At 40.3% G+C, this 22,780-nt stretch overlaps 1 protein-coding gene across 1 annotated transcript in view; it reads right to left on the bottom strand.

Annotated features, from left to right (window-relative positions):
* The window catches only part of LOC124108131 (katanin p80 WD40 repeat-containing subunit B1-like), a 52,279-nt gene extending 29,943 nt beyond the window's left edge, over window positions 1-22,336 (bottom strand). The window contains 2 exon segments of the mRNA XM_046466472.1: window positions 21,117-21,316; window positions 22,204-22,336. Coding sequence (XP_046322428.1) covers window positions 21,117-21,316; window positions 22,204-22,336 — 333 coding nt within the window.
* Between the last annotated feature and the right edge of the window lie 444 nt (window positions 22,337-22,780).

Raw genomic sequence — 22,780 nt, 5'->3', positions numbered from 1 at the left:
GATCCTGGGCTGGCTAAATGGCAGTTAAGTCATCTCCTAAAATAATTTTTCCATGAATTAATCAATTCAGTACAAAAAATGTGCCATATGTTGCAAATAAGCTGCCTCTATGAAGAAAGCAGCTTATTCTAACAGGAATTGTTCCTTTCAAGTACCATTTATAACCTTCTTGGAACCTAATTCTTGGAATCCTCAGGACAAGTAGTTCCTACTTAAGTTATCAAGGTCATGTCCAATTGCTCAAATTTGATTTCCTGGGTTCAGTATTTTATTTTAACCCCTGAATATGATTTTTAGACTTTATACACCAAAAAAGAAAATAAAACTATTTGTATTACTGAATAACACACAAACCATGAACAAGTGGAATTACTTACTAAATCACCTGACCACACTTGTAGTGTAGTGAAAATCTTTTGAATTGGTTCCATAGCCTCTCTCCCTTTTCTCAACATTGCCTTTCCCCTGTCTTCAACCCTATGGTTTCCCAGAAAGAACCACCATGGTCTCACAGTGTTCTCAGCAGGGAGGAAGTAGAATGGGGGCTTTTCCACTTCTTGGCTGTGACCTAGTAGGTTGGTCTTTTAAAACCTATTTTCACACTTGGGAAACAGGATATTAGTAGTAGTACTTATCCTCTAGGATTATTTGGAAAGGGATTAATAACCAGGCTCTGATGTTCTGAGGCTGGCTTGGCACTCAACTCTCATGTTGCCCATTAACAATATTATGGACACCAACATCAGACAAGGTCACTGTGACCATGATTAAAGAGGAAAAAGCAAAACCACTCATAATTGTATCTAAGGACCAAACAAACAAACAAAAACAGAAGCCAAAACCAAAACAAGAACATTATCCAAACCACGATAATGATCAAATTTCTTCCTTTTCTGGTTAATTTTTTTTCAGGCTAATTTGAATGACTTACTTCTTTAAATTTTTGTCAGTATAGCTGATAAAAATTACATGTTCCCTTTCATAGAATTATCCTGCTTTTTGACAACATTCAGTGCTGGGCAAAGCCCACTTTCCTTCAACCATGCCCAAAGTTCCCTAATAAAGGTCAAATCCTAATGTATTAACCATGTCTTAGTCTCTGTATCTGATAATTTGGCATCTGAGACCTTGCTGACTAGGAAAATCTGATTATTTCTGGGTTAACAAGGGACTTTCTAGAGTTTGCCTGTCACCAGAACAGCTAATCTGGGGCTCATTTAGCCCTTGTGAGACACTAACCCTCTTCCCTAATTGACCCAGAGCCAGGTATCACACAACTGCAGGCAGCCTCTACACCCCAGAGCTTCCTGAATTCATGCAAACTGGCCCATCCTAACTTGGTCAGCCTGCTTACCCTGCCTTGCCCATTCCTTCCTGGGGGAACCACAATAAAGGCTTTTTCCAGGTCTGCTGCTCTAGCTCCATCTGAAACCAACCTGATTATCCTCTCCCCCTGGCATGGCAGGCCCTCCTTCTTTTGGATGCTATGAGTAATGAGCTGTGTTTCCCATGGCAATCTTCACACAACTTGAATGAAACCCAAATCTCAAATACATTTTAAAACACTTATAAGTCTTTTCCATCCTTTTACACACATGCCCCACAGTTGTCTGCAAGAAGTCAACAAGCCCAAGTTTATCCAACAACAGGTGTTTTCTAGTCATCTTTACCTGGATGGCACTGTTATGAGATTGAAGAAGGAAATGAAAGTCAAGTCCAGTGACTGAAAATATTGAAAACCTCAATGATATCATCTAAAACCTGATCTAAATTCTTTGCCCATGGTACATTCCCTCAGGAGAGGGAATGGGTGGGTCAATCTGTGTTTGTCTTCAGAAAAATAGATTAACAGGTAAATTTGCAAGATACTGGAAACATTTTGCCACATGGCCTTGGAAACAGAGAACTCTTCTATGATGATAGAGAAGAAAAGAACTTAATGCTCACATAAAAGAAGAGGTGTTGAGAGCCACAACCAAGTCAAGATGGTGCCTGGCATTTTGCCAGAAGGAGTGGTTGAGAAGTAACACAAGCAAGCCATTAATATGATGATAATTAAGTTAAGCTGTGTATAATTATTAAGATAATGACTGATTGCTGTAATTGGATGATGCTAAATTGAAACAAGCTGTGTATTCAGTTGTGTATGTGGACCCCTGCTGTCCGGCAGTGGGGTGGCTCCTGCTGCCTCGGGTGCCCGCTACTTTTGAGTTCTCGCGGAGTTCCTGTTGAGTTCCCGTTGGCTCTCGCGGAGTTTCCGGGGAGTTCTAGAGAGTTCCCCTTGGGTTCGGAAAATAAAGTAGTTCCTGTTTGAACCTACAAGTGGCATGTGACCTCCCGGTTATTTGTGCCCAGCCAGACTGCGGCAAAGAGGAGAGACAAAGATAATTTCCTGGGTTCCTCACCTATACCTGATCTCAACTAAAGTCATGGATACCTCTAGTCTAGAGCTCTTCCTTCCCTTGGATCCTGTGAGGTACCTTAGTGTCCTGGTAAAGCACAGTATACTTTAAGGGAGCCTCGGGTTATTTTATGTAACCCAGAGACATCCTAATAGATGTATGTAACTAATAAACAAAATACTAAGTGGGTCAGGTCTTAAACACATTCTTTCTAAGGAATTGGTAAAATTTTCTAGCTATGGGAAAATTTTATTTGATGTTTTCTTCTTTCTGTATTGACCTACTGTTTTCCCTTCATGGGCTTCTATTTAGATCACATGGACTTTCTATCACTCATTTTCTCATGGCTTCATTAGGACCCTTGAAAAGCTTGTTATCTTTACTACAAATACAGAGTTGCTGCTGCTATGGTGCCATGGATCGGGTTCTTTGGGTCTCATTTATGAGCTGAGTTGCTCAATTTTTTTCTAAGGTCTGAAGTCTCTAATTTATTTGTGGCTATGCCTTTAAAATATTTTTGTCTAATGCCAGGCATGGTGGTACATACCTATAATCCCAACAATTTGGGAAGCTGAGGCAGGAAGATCACCAATTTGAGGCCAGCCTCAGCAGCTTTGTGAGGCCCTCAGCAACTTAGAGAGGTCCTGTATCAAAATAAACAGAAAAAAAAAGTTTTGGGAATTTAGCTCAGTGGGAAAGCACCCCCTATACCTAAAAAATAAATACAACAAAATTTCTAAACAATAAAACTCCTAGCATATACTTAATTTGATATAGAACAATTTTATCCTAAGTTTTTATGTTTCAAAGAATATAATCTCTGTCATGTTGGATTTGTGCATTTTATATATTTTTTTTCAAAGCCTGGGAGCTGCAGATTTGACTTATTTTTTTTTATCAATGTTTGCCAGTTCTGTAGGTTAGTGAAAGCCAATTCTCTTTGTCAGACCAGTTGGCCAAAAGATGTATGGTTGCTTGCATTGAGAAATATCTAAATTTATTTCACCCTCCCAATCAAACAGACATAATAAACTTGTCTCTTGAGCAATTATTTCACTTCTAGACTCTGAGATAGATGGACTCTTGTCATATGGTTGTTATCATGGTGAAGGAGGATATCTTTGGGACTACTTGGCCACGTTCTCTTTGCTAGTTGCTCCAGGACTCTCCCTTCAGTTATTTCTTCTTGAATTGTCTGTACTGCACACACTGCCCCATGCCAATGTGGAAGAAAGCATCATTTTAAGATTCATGGTAGTGAAGAGGGATGCCTTTCTCTTGCTTTTTAAAAATGTCCATATTCTTAATGAGTTTATTGGATTGGGGTGAGGATGTGGGCCAACAGTGAAAAGATAGCCCTCCTTTTTTGCCTTTCCTTTTTATCAAGAGGGAGGAAGAGAAAGAAGTGGCAGAGAAGACACTAGTAGTGTTCTCAGGCAGATCCAATCTTAGAAAAATAGAAATGAAATTTGAGGATCTAGGAAATGATGTCTTTAAACTGCTCATATTTGTGTGGTCTTTAGAAAATCTTCAAGTCTCCTTAGGTGAACAGCTCTTTCCTTGTGGAAATCAATGCATTAGCTTAAGCAGTGTTTCTTCCACCTCAGAGAGAAGCAGAACCCTCCCAAGGGCTTTCTCTCCATGCACCTGCCAGATCCACCCTGGAAATTCTAATTCTATAGTTCAGGTCCCAGAAACAAGCATTCTAGTTAGTGTCCTCATGTGACTGTGATGCTCGTGCTGGATGCAGAATCAGTGTTCTGAACTGACTATTACAATCTCAGGGAGAGTTTAAAAAATACAGATCAAGAATCCAAGTACCTAGCAGTGAGATGTGGGAGGACAAATGAAAATTAAAAATAAGAGGCTTACTTCTCCTTGTCAAAAATAAGGGAAGAGATTCCCCTTCCCTCCTTTTCCCCTAGAATCCTGTAATTTAAGTACTCTCTTTTATTGAAATGGCTGTATATCCTTTTGAATGCCAGATAGGTCTTTATCAACTTGATGTCAGGAATGTCTTTCTCAAGCGCTTGAACTCCCTTTGTATAAATGTAACCATCAAGGGAGACAGTGTCTGGTTCCTGTCTGGAAGTTTCTATGAGACAGGTAGAGCCTAACTTTTACAGGTACCTATTCCAAATTGCAGAACCACTTCCTTCTTTTTAAAGCAAATAGCTTATACTGAGTTGCCAGGATGAAGGATGAGCTGCTGGTGACAAATAATACTGTCAAGTCCCATTATTGGGAGACTACTTATTGTAGTAGTAATAAGTAACCTTCAGAATGTGTGTGCATAATAAGATGTACCTGGCTCTCTGAAAGGATATGTCTTTCTGTTGCTATCTCTAAGCAGATTGCCTATGATGTGCAAATATAAACTTTATTTTGGTTCAATGCCTATTTAATAATAAAACTTGTTTCTGTCCCTACTGTCTTTGTGGAGAGGCTTTTCTGGATTGAGGGAATATTTTGTCTTATTTCCATAACAGGTGTCAGGTTTTTAAAAAAATTCTTTGTTTCTGAGGATTGAACACAGGGCTTCATGCATGCCAGGCAAGAACCCTACTGCTAAGCTACATCCTCAGTGCCCAACCAGTGTCAAAATTTCTTACCACAGCTTCCCCAGGAGAAGCAGTGATCCTGTCCCTGATGTAGAGACTGCAGTTCTGGGGAAACTTTATTCCACTGCCTCTGGGGTCATGGGGTCAGCCTGTGAGGGTTCCTATAGGACCAGAAGGTCACAGCTGACCTGTGCCTATGTCTTTGGCTGTACTGTCCAGGGGCCAGATCGTGAATCAGTGAGTGTGTGTCATCAGAAGGGGCACATGGTCAGGTTGCATGTACTCTCAGACTGCCCCCCAGATGCCCCTCTTCAGCATCTCAGTTTGGTGGCTGAGTAGGGCTGCCTTCTTGTTATTGAGGGTGCTGCTTTGTGCTGGCTCTGGAATTAAGTCTGTGAAGAAGTGGCATCTCAGAAGAACGCTGCAAAGGTCACCATCCATTATGAAGGACCACTTTTTCCTCTGATATTTCTGTTTTCCCTTTTCAGATCTTGCCTTAGCCTTGTTAGCTGACATGCTTTCGAGTCTTATCTCAGTGGGCACTGTGTTAGGCAGCTTTTCATCGCTATGACAAAATACTTGAGAAAAAGAACTTTAAGGGGAAAGATTTATTTTGCCTCATGGTTTCAAATGTTTCAGTCCATAGTTGCTGGTTTCATCTCTGTGGGCTTCTGGTGAGGCAGAACATGATGACAGGGAGGGTATGGTGGGGCAAAGCTGCTCAATTCAAGGTAGTCAAGAAGAGGTAGGAGAGAGGGAGAAGGCCAGGGACAAAATAGAGTCCCTGAGGTTATGCCCCCAAGGATCAATGCCATTCAACTAGCATCCCACTTGCCTTCAGTTTCCACCATAGTCCTTTCCAGTTATGAATCCATCAATGGATTAGTCCACCAATGAGGTAAGAGTCCTCATGATCTAATCATTTCCTAAAAATCCCCACTTCTCAACGTTGCTGCACTGTGGACAAAGTGTTCAAAACAAGAGTCTTTACAGGACATTCTACACCCAGAGCATAAGAAGGCAGTACCACTGGAAAAAACACTCCCTGCACTGCAAACTTTCTTTTCCTTTTTTGTGTCCCTCTCCCTGCCTGGCTCCTTGCCTATGGACTGGATTTCTATTCTGGACTGTTTTCCTGTAAAGTAGAGTGAATCTTGGGTATTGGCAGGTGGCGGGGTGGGGGTGGGGCAAAAAAGTGCGATTTGAGGGATGCTGAAAGATACCATCCCTACCACCATACCTTACTCTCTGTATGATACGCTAAGTCATTTACCTTTTAGCACAAGGAGGATTTGGGATGGAAAGTAGATTAGAGGAAAGGGAGAAGTGGGGCTTAGATCTGGGCCACACTTAATGCCACCAGTTGTGATTTTTTTTTTTTTAATTTAGTTCCTTCATTTCTAAAGTGGAGAAAAGTTACCCATGTTTCTTGTTGTTAGGTCCTATTTGGTGCTTTTGGAGTACCTAGGATAGTGCGAAGGCTCAGATCAGATGATCCGAATTAGCCTCTTTTTAAGCAAATAGCGCACATCTGATGGTGCTGAATTAAATGATGGTGGCTGGTGGGCTCTGTGACAGCTAAGACATCACCAACGGGGAAACCTGGGGTCAGCATGAAGGGGAAATATGTCTCCAATGGAGGAGACAGAAACACAACTTCCCAGCCTCATCATTTTGCCAGCCCCAAATCATAAATATTGCTATCAAGAGATCTAAGTGGCTCATTTTCTGTAAATTGTTACACTTGTTGAATTAAGAACAAACAAATGGATGGATGGATGGATGGATGGATGGAGGGAAGGATCAATGTTTACTTGTTCTAAGATGCAGTTTGAGATGTTAACTTTTTTTGTGAAGACTTAAGTTTTAATAATGCATATGAAATAGTTTTTCAAGAAAATACCAGTCCAAAAGTTATATTTGCCATTCTGCAATTTAAAAAAAATCTCTAAAAATTCAGTCTTTTGATAAATTTGTTGCAAACTCATTTAGCAGCAAAACCTCAAATGATATAAAACTTGATGTAGAAATCATTTCTCCCAGTTAGTGTGAGTATTCATGTTTTGTGGATGAAACCTTAATGTCTGACTATGAGTGCTGCTCCAGATAGCACTTGAGGGTGTCATGTGATACAGCACTGTGTTACTTTACTGAGATTCCCCAAATTCTGAATTCAAAACACATATCTAGCCCATGATATTTCAAATGTGGGGTTAGAGATCTATGTTACTTCATAGCTATTTTTGAATGTGTAAACTATTTCATGTAGTTTGGAAGACAAATGACATATATGTGTGTCCTTTTACAAGTAAACGTAAACATTTTTCCTACGATTTTGCAAAACATTAGGAGCAATTTCTTTTGCATGCTCTCCTGTCATTTGAGATACAGATATATTATTCATCAAATGTTTCAGACTCATAATTCCTCTACCCAAATTGCTGCACTCAAGTATTACAGAAAAAGAATCAAAGAAATCAGAATATATATGTAGTGTGTGTTCTTCAGCAGGTCTTTATCCTGGGAAAGTTTGCTTTACTTCCATTCCTCTTCCATCAAACCATTTGGGCAAATAAGAACACCCAAAATATTGCATTAGTAGTAGAGCAGATGTTTGTGGAAGATAATTTGTGACATGGTGGAACCAGGTGAAGTGTAATTTTTTATGTACTTTGTAGAATGCATCATAGTGGTAGAGTACAGCTTTGGAGATAGCATTTGGAGATCTGAATCTCATGTCCATCATGGCTGATGTGACATGTGACCTTTATTATTTACTTCTCCTCTGTGAGTTTCAACTCCCTGAGCACAGACCTGCCTGAGAGAGTGGTTTTGATTTAAGTGAGACAGTGCACGTGAAGTATCTAGTCTGGACTCTGCATATAGATGATGGTATCTGCTCTTGGAAGCATCCAGATTAGTCATCCATTGCCTGGCATTAGGAACTCTAAACTAGGCATTCCATGTGTCTAATATCAATGGTGCCGTATATGTGACAACTGTCTCACACTCAAGGATCACAGGGATCACCATCCCCACTAAAACTTGTTGACTGTCATACTTTATACCTCAAGGAATCAAACTTTGCTGTGTACTCCCAGCCCTCTGCTATCTGAGTGATCAACTTGTTTTCCATCGTTCATGACACTTTCTCTGCTCTGCATCTTTCCCACTGAGTCTTTATTTTCTCCCTGGTGGGTATCAAATGAAGCGCTAATAAGACCTACTGAACATATTACGGGAGAAAAATATTAATACTGCTTTACAAGCTAAGATGAAAATTCTCAAAAGTGTACTATATATTCTAAACTGTAATTTAATGAATATCAGTGCAGAAGTTGCCAGATTTTTTGAGTACTAACTAGAAACATTGTCTGTTGGAATCCACTTAATATGGCACTCTTTAAACAATACATAAAAATTTTGTTTTTTATTATTAAACTCAGTTGCAGTTTTGTTTAAAATTAGGGTGTTTTAAACAAACTGTTTAAAAATAGCTAAATGTGCACTTTAAATGTCTTGTAAACTCTAATTACATTTTAAAGTATATAGAGACAAAAGTAAATTTTATTTCCATGCTTACTGCATAATCAATTAAATAAAATTTAAAAATGCTTTTGAAACTCTTGCACTTTAGCAATTACAGAGGACAGCATTCATGCTGTACAAATGTTTAATCCCTCAATGTTTAATCCCTAGTCTTCCCACTAACATTGGAAAATGTTGTGTTAATAAGGAGAATAGAATTCACCCATGAATTTATCCATCAATTCCATCTATCAATTCTTCCTTTTATTCATTCAGACACTAATTTAACTTTTTATCACTGTGCTAGTCAGCTTGACAAAATTCCTGAGATGTCAACTTAAAAGGAGGAGCAGTTTATTTTGGCTCATGATTTCAGAGATTTTAGTTCATGGTCAATTGGCTCCATTGCTTTTGGACCTGTGGTTAGGCAGTACATCATGGTGGGAACATGTGGCAAAGAAAACTGCTAATCCATGGAGCCAGGAGGGAAAGAGACAAAGAGAAAGGGGCTGGGTCCCAATGTCTCCAGTTGACCTAACTTTCTCCCACTAGGTACCACCTCTTAAGGGTTTCATCATCTCTCAATAGCACCATAGACTGTGACAAAGCCTTTAACTCATGGGCCTTTGGAGAACACTCCAGATCTGTATTAGTCAGCGTTCTCTAAAGGAATATAGACTCAGGAGATTTATTAGGTTGGTTTATGCAATCAGAAGCTAGATAGTCCACAATGGCCGTCTGCAGACTGAAGAGCTGGAAGAATCAGTAGCCGAGCAATCCAGGATGCTGAAGCCCCAGAACAAGAGGGATCAATGGTTCTATCCTAGTTGGAGACCGAAGGCTTCTGGAAACTTGTGAGACAAATGGTGTAAGAGGCCCAGAAAAGGACACATTGCCTCTGCCCTGGAAGGTAGAGGTAGGGAGAGTACAGATTTTTGGTCAATATGTCAACTAGCAATTTATATACATATGCTATGACAGTTTTTCAACAAAGTAATCTCAGAGATCATTTAAAAAATCTTACCATTTATTAGACAGCAGTGAGAAGTGGTAAGGAAGTCCAAGTATTTGACAACATAGAGAGGCAGAATTGCAAAATCCAAGTACTTCCGTCCCAATCTGTTTTCCTCTTTTGCTGTGTGCCCTTGGGCAAGTTATTCAGTTTCTGGGTTTCAGTTTCCCCTGAGAATAATAATTGTCCCTATTGCTTTGGAGTTTTACGATTCTTAAATGAAAAAAAAAAAGATGTAAATCACTGAATTCCATGGTTGCACATAATAAATATTTAGCAAATACTGGCTATTATTGCTTCTAGAATAATTCTTGTAGATACTAAAATTTACTTCAGGAGGAAATACTGTATTTATGATAGCAAATGCTAAAAGGTTCATTCATTCCTATTGCCCACATCTTCTTCCAGTCACCCTCTTTCTCTCTTATCTAACACACTGCACTTTGGGAAGGTGCATCAGTTACAACAGTGAGTGGAATCAATGGGTGAGGCTACAGTTGTCTCTCTCATCTTGTCACTCATGCTGCAGCATGGGTCCCCTGACAGCTACCGCTTATTCAGGGAGGAAACTGGTTATACTCAGGGATGCTCTAAAGCAGTTGTGGTATCTCTATAGAAGTGCCTCTCTGAAGAAGACAGTTGTGTTTCCATTCAAAGTTTAATCATGACCATTCTGACGTGGTGAACACAATTCCTTAAGTTATTTACTTGTTATCCTTCCCTACCACCAGGCACAGTGACTGATATGATGCTCCCAAATGATAGTTAACTCTAAAGCTAAACCTACATATACCAAATGCAACCTGCATAGAAGCTGTGTTTGTGAATAATTTGCCTATTTTTAAAAAATAAGTTACTTTTTGGGTTGAAGCATTTAAATGCAGATGACTTGGTCTTTGGTGACTTGGTTGCTGCTGGGTGTTTAGCTTTATGGCTTCTTCATGTTTATATTTTCTGTTACCTAGACACCAATGTAGGCACAGCATTTGCTCTGTTATTGGAACAGCACCTAGAGCTCAAGGTTGAGGTTCAGCTTTGGTTTTCTGTGTCACAGGGTCCTCTTCTGGGTTGCAGTATGACTCTGAGCTCAGAAGCAACAGGGACAGCTGCCAAAAGCTAAACCCCCTTGTGGTTGTGGCTTCCTCTTCAGGAGCACACATAATTCATGGATTTAGAGAGGCTGCCACACCTAGCGGCTGTGCTATTAGGCTATAACTCATCTTCAGAGGCAGGGGATTCCAAATGTAAAGGTCAAAGCACTCGGAAGCCTCCTTGACAGCTCACAGAATGAGTCTGTGTCCTAGGGCATCTACTAAGCCCTCCAGGTGAGGCTGAGCAAGCTGGATAAAATTTATCCTCGGCTTCCTTAAATTTTAGTGAATAGTATTATATATTCGTACATCAAACGCAGATAGGGCTCGACTCCACTTTCTGAGAAGAGGAAAAGCTTCGAGTCGGTATAATTATTGCATCTCGCCAACACCGCCACCCACCCCGCTGGAGCCCTCTGGGCTGCGCACCCAGGTCGGTCCTTGACTGCACAGGCTTTTCTTGGCATGGACAGCAAATGCTTCAGGGGCTTTCCATTTGTCACTTGCCAAAGGCTGCCACGGATGTGCGAAGTGCCTGGCTTGAAAGCGTTCCAGCCAGCGTTCTGTGGGTTTGAGGTTTGTTCTCACTCGCTCTCACTGTGTGTGGGAAGTTCCCTGGGGCCTGAGGCACTGGCTCTGCTCCTTGGGCTGAGCAGTGATCTTCCGCTGTGTGTCTGAGGCTTCCCAGCAATGGAAAGCATCCAGGTTTTGAGGAGGCTTTAGATTTGCCAATTATTTTCAAATGCGCGGTGGTGTGTTACTTTCCTCCAGTTCTCAAGTCAGAAGACTGAACTTGTTTTCTTTTCATTTTGGTGTGTTTCAGGCCACCGAATTTTAAGTCCCAATTTTGCGTTTCCTGGTTATATCCCCTTTGTAAGTTTTGCAACATAACCTTTCAGATCTGGCAACACAACCTGTTCGAAATCTCCTATTAACTGACTCTACACCCCACTCCCCTCCCTTTCCAGGATTTTATTTCCGCTTAGCATCTAGCCTGTAATGTCTTTTATTAAGATCAGAAATTTAATTATGTACATATTTGAAACCTGAACCCATTAAGTCTATAGATCCCTTGGAAATGCCATTTGCCAGGTGTGCAATCACTGTAAATGTGCAAAAATGTCGCACAACAATTAGGCTGTAAAGCTTAACTTAAAACAGGCTGAGGGACTAACGTTTTAGATAGAGAAAAATAGCTCTGTAGACATGAGAAGAAATAAGAAAACTGTGTGAGATAAGTGAGAAGAGAATTAAGAGGACTGTATCCACACAGATGGTATTGGAGGAGAGACACTGGAGGAAAGAAGGACTGAAGGTGGTAAACTGCCAAGCCCTGCAGAATCCTCTTGCTAAAAGACACAGCCTGCTCAGCTCTCCTCCCCACTGTCTCCCTGGGTCCCCCTCAAGCTAGGGAGCCGCTCCCTTCTCTGAGTGAGTGGATATAATCACACCCTCCTGTGTGTCTGTTTACCTTTGGGTGTCTAATTTTGCACTTCACATCATCATCAGGGTTTATTAACCATCTCTCCTACTAGACTTTAAGCTACTCCAGGGTGAAGATCATAACAAATGTCCAAGATGGTACATCCCATGTAGTAGGCTGTCAGTGAGTGTTAGCTGTGTGTGTATGTGTGTAAATAGTGTCTGTGATGGACATGTGAGGTACCACCCAGATGTTCCCCCTTCAAGGAAGGACTTGTTACTGGGGACTGTTAGTGGACAGTCATTAGCTCTCAGCCCATCCAGAGATGACTTGGGCTGGGGAGAGCTGCCTGATTAGCCTCAGATCATGTCCTTCTGGGGCTTGGCCGTACCTACTGCCTGGGGCCAGCCATCTGTGCCTTGGTAGGGGCAGCTCTGAAGGGCCATTCTAACTCCAGGATTCTCTGTGGGCTTATTCAAGGCTCCTGGGGCTCTCACAGATTGGCCTTTCTCTCTGTCCACTCCTATTTTTGCCCTTCACTGCCACAGGCATTTCTTCCTAGGGTGTTCAGTATGCCAAGTCCCAGCTCAGGGTCCATTTCCAGAACTCTTCCTGTAACACCTTTTAGCTGAGTTTAAACAATAGTAATGACCTGGAGGAAGAGAACTGAAGCAGAAATATTTTTATATATTAAGTAGTTTGGGGTTCTAGAGGAAAATAAGCAAATATGAAAACTGAGAAAGCCAAGTAGTCTGGTGGAGAGGAGTAGCTCAGGAGCCCCAGAGCAGGTGATCTTGCTGGCTTTGTGGGAGCACATGCAGTGCATGAGCTGGGGCAATCACACTGTCCCCTAGAGCCTCCCCTCTGTCCTACAAAAAAGAAGGAGTTGGGAAAAAAAATATCTCCACATTCTTCTCCTCTCTAACCTTCTGTCAGGAATGGAAACTCTAGGAATGTTTAGTGAGACTCAGCTATTAACAGGTTTCTAAATATTACCTCAAAACTGTAAATCCAAGAGACAAACCTGAAGGAAAAGAAAATGTACCTTTCAGAGCTGCAGACGTTGATATAACATCCCTGAGATGTCATCCTGGCAACTCTTGAGGATGTTTGTGAGAAATTCTTTGATAGCTGCTGTCTACAGACAACTGCCACATTTCAGGTGAAATAAGGCAAAAGGTCGGTGAAGGCCTGGGCTCTGTGGACAGGCGACATTAGGATGGAAACATGTTGAGAGATGAAATCAGATCTAAAAATCATCATCACTGACATTCTCTTTACAAACGTAAAGAGAATGGCAAGGAGGAATATTTGGTAGCATCAGAAGTAAAATTTACAGAATTCAAGAAATTGGGCCCAGATGGAACTGTGACCATCCACAGAACAGGCCCAGTGGCCTGCGGAGGGGCAGAGCTGCCAACCACTCCTGCAAGGTAGGCGGGCCTGCGACCCACCGGCAGAACAGGAGCAGCGGCCTGCTGAGAGGCAGAGCCACACCCCCCCCCCGTGCCTGCAAGGTAGGCGGAACTGTGACCGCCAACAGAACAGGCCAGACCTGCAACCGACAAACAGAACAGGCCCAGTGGCCTACGGAAGGGTAGAGCCGCCCCCCCCACCCCGAGCCTGCAAGGTAGGCGGACCTGCGACCACCGACAGAACAAGCCTAGCGGCCCGCAGAGGGACAGAGCCGCCGCCTGCGCCTGCAAGGTAGGCAGACCTGCTACCGACCGGAAGAACAGGCCCAGCGGCCTGCCGGTGTGGTAGGCACATTGCCCCAATTGGAGGAGGGGCAGAGCCGCGCCCGCGCCTGCGAGGGAGACTTTGCAACTATACAAGACCAATATAAATATATAGGAGGAAAATTCAATAGCACAACAGTTTCACCAAGCAGAAAGAAACGCGAATAGTATGAAGAGACAAGGAAAGAAAGGACCACAAGCAATGCAGGTCAACTCAACGTTAGAAGAGGTAATAGCTGCAGCAGATGGAATGTCAGATAAAGAATTCAGGATATACATGCTTCAGATGATCTGGAGTATCAAGGAAGACATCAGACAGCAAAATCAGACAATGAAAGATCACTTCAACAATGAATTACATAAACAAATCCAAGAAGCAAAAGATCGACTATACAGGGAGATAGAGGTTATAAAAAACAAACAAACAGAAATCCTAGAAATGCAGGAAGCAATAAACCAACTTAAAAACTCAATTGAGAATACTACCAGCAGAGTAGAACACTTAGAAGATAGAACATCAGACAATGAAGATAAAGTATTTCAACTTGAAAAGAACATAGACAGCTCAGCAAGACTGTTAAGAAACCATGAGCAGAACATCCAAGAAATATGGGATAACATCAAGAGACCAAATTTAAGAGTCATTGGGATGCAGGAAGGGACAGAGTTTCAAACCAAAGGAATGAGCAATCTATTCAATGAAATAATACGAGAAAACTTCCCAGACTTGAAGAATGAGACAGAATCCCAAATCCTAGAAGCCTACAGGACGCCGAATGTGCAAAATCATAAGAGATCCAAACCTAGACACATTATAATGAAGATGCCCAACATACAGAATAAGGAGAGAATTTTAAAAGCTACAAGAGAAAGGAAGCAGATTACATTTCGGGGTAAGCCAATCAGGATAACAGCTGATCTTTCAACACAGACTCTGAAAGCTAGAAGATCCTGGAATAACATATTTCAAACACTGAAAGAAAATGGGTTCCAACCAAGAATTGTGTATCCAGCGAAATTAAGCTTCAGGATGGAAGATGAAATTAAAACCTTCCATGATAAACAAAAGTTAAAAGAATTTGCAGCTAGAAAACCATCTCTTCAAAACATCCTCGGCAAAACATTACAGGAGGAGGAAATGGAAAATAACAATGAAAACCAACAGTGGGAGGTAGGACAGTAAAGGGGGGAAAATAATCAAAGAGGAAAACAAACCATGTTTAGTAACAGAAATAAACAAATATGGCTAGAAGAACAACCCATATCTCAATAATAACCCTAAATGTTAATGGCTTAAACTCACCAATTAAGAGACACAGGCTAGTAGAATGGATCACAAAACAAGACCCAACAATATGCTGCCTACAGGAGACACATTTGATAGGAAAAGACATACATAGGCTGAAGGTGAAAGGTTGGGAAAAATCATGTCACTCATGGACTTCGGAAACAAGCAGGTGTGTCCATACTCATATCAAATAAAATAGATTTCAAGCCAAAGTTAATCAAAAGGGATAAAGAGGGACACTATATACTGCTCAAGGGAACCATACACCAACAAGACATAACAATCATAAATATATATGCCCCTAACAATGGTGCAGCTATGTTCATCAAACAAACTCTTCTCAAGTTCAAGAGTCTAATAGACCACCATACAATAATCATGGGAGACTTCAACACACCTCTCTCACCAATGGACAGATCTTCCGAACAAAAGTTGAATAAGGAAACTATAGAACTCAATAACACAATCAATAACCTAGACTTAATTGACATATATAGAATATACTACCCAACATCAAGCAGTTCACTTTTTTCTCAGCAGCACATGGATCCTTATCAAAAATAGATCACATATTATGTCACAGTGCAACTCTTAGACAATATAAAGGAGTAGAGATAATACCATGCATCTTATCTGATCATAATGGAATGAAACTGAAAATCAACGATAAAAGAAGGAAGGAAAAAGCATACATCACTTGGAGAATGAACAATAGGTTACTGAATGATCAATGGGTTATAGAAGACATCAAGGAGGAAATTAAAAAATTCTTAGAGATAAATGAAAACACAGACACAACATATCGGAATCTATGGGACACATTGAAAGCTGTTCTAAGAGGAAAATTCATTGCGTGGAGTTCATTCCTTAAAAAAAGAAAAAAAACAACAAATAAATGATCTCATACTTCATCTCAAAATCCTAGAAAAAGAAGAGAAAAACAACAGCAAAAGAAGTAGAAGGCAAGAAATAATTAAAATCAGAGCTGAAATTAATGTAATCGAAACAAAAGAAACAATTGAAAAAATTGACAAAACTAAAAGTTGGTTCTTTGAAAAAATAAACAAAATCAACAGACCCTTAGCCATGCTAGCAAAGAAGAGAGAGAACTCAAATTACTAGCATACTGGATGAAAAAGGCAATATCACAACAGACACTTCAGAAATACAGAAGATAATCAAAAATTATTTTGAATCCTTATACTCCAATAAATTAGAAGATAGTGAAGGCATAGATAAATTTCTTAAGTCATATGATCTGCCCAGATTGAGTCAGGAAGATATAGACAACCTAAACAGACCAATATCAATTGAGGAAATAGAAGAAACCATCAAAAGACTACCAACTAAGAAAAGCCCAGGACCATATGGGTATACAGCAGAGTTTTACAAAACCTTTAAAGAGGAACTAATACCAATACTTTTCAAGCTACTTCAGGAAATAGAAAAAGAGGGAGAGCTTCCAAATTCATTCTACGCGGCCAACATCACCCTGATACCTAAACCAGACAAAGACACTTCAAAGAAAGAAAACTACAGACCAATATCTCTAATGAATCTAGATGCAAAAATCCTCAATAAAATTCTGGCGAATCGGATACAAAAACATATCAAAAAAATTGTGCACCATGATCAAGTAGGATTCATTCCTGTGATGCAAGGCTGGTTCAATATACGGAAATCAATAAATGTTATTCACCACATCAATAGACTTAAAAATAAGAACCATATGATCATCTCGATAGATGCGGAAAAAGCATTCTATATGTTCAAAACAGAAAGCATTCTATATGTTCATCCTTTATGTTCAAAACTCTAGAAAAACTAGGGATAACAGGAACATACCTCAATATTGTAAAAGCAATCTATGCTAAGCCTCAGGCTAGCATCATTCTGAATGGAGAAAAATTGAAGGCATTCCCTCTAAAATCTGGAACAAGACAGGGATGCCCTCTCTCACCACTTCTGTTCAACATATAGTTCTCGAAACACTGGCCAGAGCAATTAGACAGATGAAAGAAATTAAAGGCATAAAAATAGGAAAAGAAGAACTTATATTATCACTATTTGCAGATGATATGATTCTATACCTAGCAGACCCAAAAGGCTCTACAAAGAAACTATTAGAGCTAATAAATGAATTCAGCAAAGTGGCAGGATATAAAATCAACACGCATAAATCAAAGGCATTCCTGTATATCAGCGACAAATCCTCTGAAATGGAAATGAGGACAACCACTCCATTCCCAATATCCTCAAAAAAAATAAAATACTTGGGAATCAACCTAACAAAAGAGGTGAAAGACTTATACAATGAAAACTACAGAACCCTAAAGAGAGAAATAGAAGAAGATCTTAGAAGATGGAAAAATATACCCTGTTCATGGATAGGCAGAACTAACATCATCAAAATGGCGATATTACCAAAAGTTCTCTATAGGTTTAATGCAATGCCAATCAAAATCCCAACGGCATTTCTTGTGGAAATAGAGAAAGCAATCATGAAATTCATATGGAAAAATAAACGACCCAGAATAGCAAAAACAATGCTAAGCAGGAAGTGTGAATCAGGCGGTATAGCGATACCAGACTTCAAACTATACTACAGAGCAATAGTAACAAAAACAGCATGGTACTGGTACCAAAACAGGCGGGTGGACCAATGGTACAGAATAGAGGACACAGAAACCAATCCACAAAACTACAACTATCTTATATTTGATAAAGGGGCTAAAAGCATGCAATGGAGGAAGGATAGCATCTTCAACAAATGGTGCTGGGAAAACTGGAAATCCATATGCAACAAAATGAAACTGAATCCCTTTCTCTCGCCATGCACAAAAGTTAATTCAAAATGGATCAAGGAGCTTGATATCAAATCAGAGACACGCCGTCTGATAGAAGAAAAAGTTGGCTACGATCTACATACTGTGGGGTCGGGCTCCAAATTCCTCAATAGGACACCCATAGCACAAATGTTAATAACTAGAATCAACAAATGGGACTTACTCAAACTAAAAAGGTTTTTCTCAACAAAAGAAACAATAAGAGAGGTAAATAGGGAGCCTACATCCTGGGAACAAATCTTTACTCCTCACACTTCAGATAGAGCCCTAATATCCAGAGTATACAAAGAACTCAAAAAATTAGACAATAAGAGAACAAACAACCCAATCAAAAAATGGGCCAAGGACCTGAACAGACACTTCTCAGAGGAGGACATACAATCAATCAACAAATACATGAAAAAATGCTCACCATCTCTAGCAGTCAGAGAAATGCAAATCAAAACCACCCTAAGATACCATCTCACTCCAGTAAGATTGGCAGCCATTATGAAGTCAAACAACAACAAGTGCTGGTGAGGATGTGGGGAAAAGGGTACACTTGTACATTGCTGGTGGGACTGCAAATTGGTGCAGCCAATTTGGAAAGCAGTATGGAGATTTCTTGGAAAGCTAGGAATGGAACCACCATTTGACCCAGCTATTCCCCTTCTCGGTCTATTCCCTAAAGACCTAAAAAGAGCATGCTACAGGGACACTGCTACATGGATGTTCATAGCAGCACAATTCACAATAGCAAGACTGTGGAACCAACCTAGATGCCCTTCATATAGACGAATGGATTAAAAAAAATGTGGCATTTATACACAATGGAGTATTACTCTGCATTAAAAAATGACAAAATCATAGAATTTGCAGGGAAATGGATGGCATTAGAGCAGATTATGCTAAGTGAAGCTAGCCAATCCCTAAAAAACAAATGCCAAATGTCTTCTTTGATATAAGGAGAGTAACTAAGAACAGAGTAGGGTTGAAGAGCATGAGAAGAAGATTAACATTAAACAGGGATGAGAGGTGGGAGGGAAAGGGAGAGAGAAGGGAAATTGCATGGAAATGGAAGTAGACCCTCAGGGTTATACAAAAGTACATACAAGAGGAAGTGAGGGGAAAGGGAAAAATAATACAAGGGGGACAAATGAATGACAGTAGAGGGGGCAGAGAGAGAAGAGGGGAGGGGAGGGGAGGGGGATAGTAGAGGATAGGAAAGGCAGTGGAGCACAACAGACACTAATATGGCAATATGTAAATCAATGGATGTGTAACTGATGTGATTCTGCAATCTGTATATGGGGTAAAAATGGGAGCTCATAACCCACTTGAATCAAAGGGTGAAATATGATATATCAAGAACTATGTAATGTTTTGAATAACCAACAATAAAAAATTAAAAAAATAAAATAAAATAAAATAAAAAGAAATTGGGCCCAAAAATGAAAGTTGAGATCTTATTTCATTTTGGCTTCAGGACCCTCTGGCTTATATTTTATATTTAGTTAAGACACAGGTCTTTCAACACATAATTATTAAATGATTATTTTTATCAGTTAAGTTTCTTTGGTGCAGTCAACCAGGAACAAAATAATAAAAAAAGAACTAATGATAATGGTACAACAACAAAATAGAAAGAAAAGTGGAAGCAGGCAGGTTCCCGAGATGAGAAGCACTTACATTCTGAGAATCTAGCAGTGGAAAGGACAACCCTTCCTGGCTCCTGACATGCTTTATCCTGCCACCTGCTTCTTAATTTTCAGTTTCCCAGGAAACAAGGGATTGGACTCACTGGAGTTATTTCCCAAGCTGTGACAGGAAACAGGGGAAAATTTACTGACAGTCCTACAACGATTTCATGCACTGGGCAGGGGCCAGACACCAAAGAAAGATCAAGGATCTCTTACCAACAGAAGGGAGAAGCATGGATGTTGGGCCATCAAAAGTTTCAGATGCCTCCCACTCCTCCTTCGAATCAGGTGGATGCGTATGTATTGGTGACAGGCACAGACATGCCCCTGCTCTCAGGGAGCATACAGTCTAGTTAGTGAGAAAGCATAGCAGGGTATGGTAGGTGGGAGAGAGGAATGGGGAGTGACTGCCGGTGGTATAAGGTTCCTTTTGGGATGGTGAAAATATTATGGAATTAGTGGTAATAAATGAATGACTTTTTGAATGTATAATCACTGAATTATAAATTTTGGAGGGTAAACTTTATGGAAGGTGAATAGTATCTTAATAAAGTAGTTAATTAAGAATGAAAACAAACGTAACAACCATCACAATAGAAAGGAGGGTATGACAAATACTGTCAGTTGGCTACTTACGCCCATTTTCAGTCTCATTTTTCCTTGACTATTTTTATTACACAGTCTGTCAAACTGAAGCATTCATTTTCCACACTCTCTTACAGCTAGAAATGGTGAAGCAACATATTTTTGTCCAGCGTGTACAAGCAGAAGTCTGCTAGAGGTTTCAGAAAAATAACTTGCTTTTTCTGATAAAGGGGACAGATGTACCTGGCACTATAATTTCCCCTTTCTTCCTGCTTGGGGCATGATGTCTGGAGGTACAATATCCATGTTGTTGTGACTATGAGAACAAAACAGCAAATAAAAATAGTGGAGGAGAAGGAATGAGCCAGGCTCAGGACTTCACATCTTTGAAGGATCCTTGTTATTTGTAAGCAACTGTTAGTGAGGTTTTTAGCTACTTGCAGCTGGATACATTTCTAACTGATACACAGGGAAATGTGTTTAAACTATGGAGTCTGGGGGTGTCTGGGGTGGACGCTGAGGAAGCAAGTGCAGTATAAATAGGAATTATCTAAATGGCACATGGGGGTTGGAGGAAAGGACGATCACTCCAGATGGTCAAAGAGTCAGAATATCTGTGCCAATTTCCTTCATGATGTATATGACCTGGGCCAGGCTAAAATATCTGAGGCTTCATGTTCTTTAAACTTTGGGAAACTGTGTGTGTGTGTGTGTGTGTGTGTGTGTGTTTAATAATATCTATTCAAAGAAAATCCCTCCATTACGGCCTGATAGAATTCAATTCCTCTCCAACTCTTCCAGGAATCCTATTATTCTTCCTGTTTTTTAATCTCCTTCTCTACCTTCACCCAGTCTACTTGCAATCTCAAGTTCCTCTCTTTTTAAAAAGAAAAATCCTCTGCCAGCAGCTGCATTGTTTTTTGTTCCCCCTTGGAAACTGCACTCCACCTTTTTGTATTTACATCATCTCCCAGTAAGTCTATCAGTTCTGGCTGTTGGACAGTTACTCCATCAGGTACTACCACTGGTCTGATGAGGTCCATGGAGAGGTAGAAGATGGCTTCAACCAGGGTAGGAATTTTGACCATTTTGTTCACCACTGTGTGTCCAGTACCCACAGTGGTACAAGCATATGACTTTTGTAGAGGAAACATGTTAATGCCTTCTTAAAAAAAAAAAACAAATGAACTTTTCCTTCTTATTTGATTTTTTAGTAGCTATATAATTTTTGATAACTTCCTTCTTGAAACTCACTGATCTTTTGTGTTTTATTGCATAATCATTTTCTTCTTCTCTTTTTATCTTTTTACTACAGAGAATTATATGTCATTGTAGGAAAACATAATAATAGTACAGGCCCCATTATGAGTGAAACTCATGAACTCATGGCCAATTTGATTTCATCTGAATCTCCACTCAGTCCCTGATCAGGCTAATTTGAAGATATCAGAGGCATGAGGTCATTTCACCCACAAGCATTTTAGTGTGTGTTGCTAAAAGGAAATACATCTTTTTTTTTAAAAAAAAGCATAAACGTAATGCTATCATTAGACATAAAAATGAATAACAAGCCTTGAATATCTCCAAATTCATTCTTAACTTGTTTTTATTCTTGACCCCTTTGTTTAATGGGGGCGAGGGATGGATAACTTCCTGGATGGGCAAACTAAATTCTTAGGAAACTCTTTTACTTTGGCCAATAATCAAACTGATACTTTGATCTTTAGTTGTCTGACACCCATGCCTACCTCTCGATCAATTTTGAGAGTAAGAGTGCTGCTCAGCCCCATCAGCAGAATGTAAATATTATTTAGGAACACTCAGGAAAATGCCAGATCGATGAGTTGAAGAGTTGAAAGAGATCACTCTGGGGAGGGGAGAAGGCTTAGTGGGTGGGGGAGAAAAGCAACAATTTTTTCTTTGATTTAAGCCTATTAATGATATATGACTCTTTAAGATCTATACATATTATATGTTGATGAAAAAACTTTAAGAAAATAATGAAAATATATCATATCAAAACACACTAACACTTAACCCAAAAGTTACCCCTGCAACCTGTTGCACCCTGCTGAGGAGTACCCCATTCCACAAGACATCTGGGAGTCCTGCTCCCCTCTTCTTGCCCTTCCCTCGCAGATCCAGTGATGCACATGTCCTCTGCAACATGTCCCGTGGGCATCGCCACCCTGCATCCCCATTGCTCCTTGACTGCTTCCTGTCCTCCATCATCTCTCACCTGGATCATGACCTGTCATGATGGGCTGTTTTGTGTCCCTAAATTCCTATGGTGAATTCCTAATCCCCTGTACCTCTGAGTGTGACAGTGTTTGGAATAGGGCTTCAAAGGATGAATTAAGGTAAAATGAGGTCATAAGATTGGACCCTAATCCAAATGACAGGTGTCTTTAGCGTGGGCTCTCTCTCCTCCAGCAAGGAGGTCCACAGAACAGGGTAGAGGAGAGTGTGGCTGCAGAGTCGCTAATCAAGACCTCCGGAGACCAAGCAGGAAGCAGGTCTGATTTTATTGAGCAGTTACCATCTATATACACTCAGGCAGTAGCTAAGCAGATTACAGGCAGCCACCAATGCAATTTCTGCTAATTTTCCTTGCAGCGACCAATCG

This window comes from Marmota monax, unplaced genomic scaffold, assembly GCF_021218885.2.
Source record: "Marmota monax isolate L192 unplaced genomic scaffold, Marmota_monax_Labrador192_F-V1.1 WCK01_AAM20220418_F8-fsc00049, whole genome shotgun sequence".
Taxonomy (NCBI): Eukaryota; Metazoa; Chordata; class Mammalia; order Rodentia; family Sciuridae; genus Marmota; species Marmota monax.
Note: the sequence above shows the minus strand (reverse complement) of the source record. Positions and strands in the feature narration are given on the sequence as shown.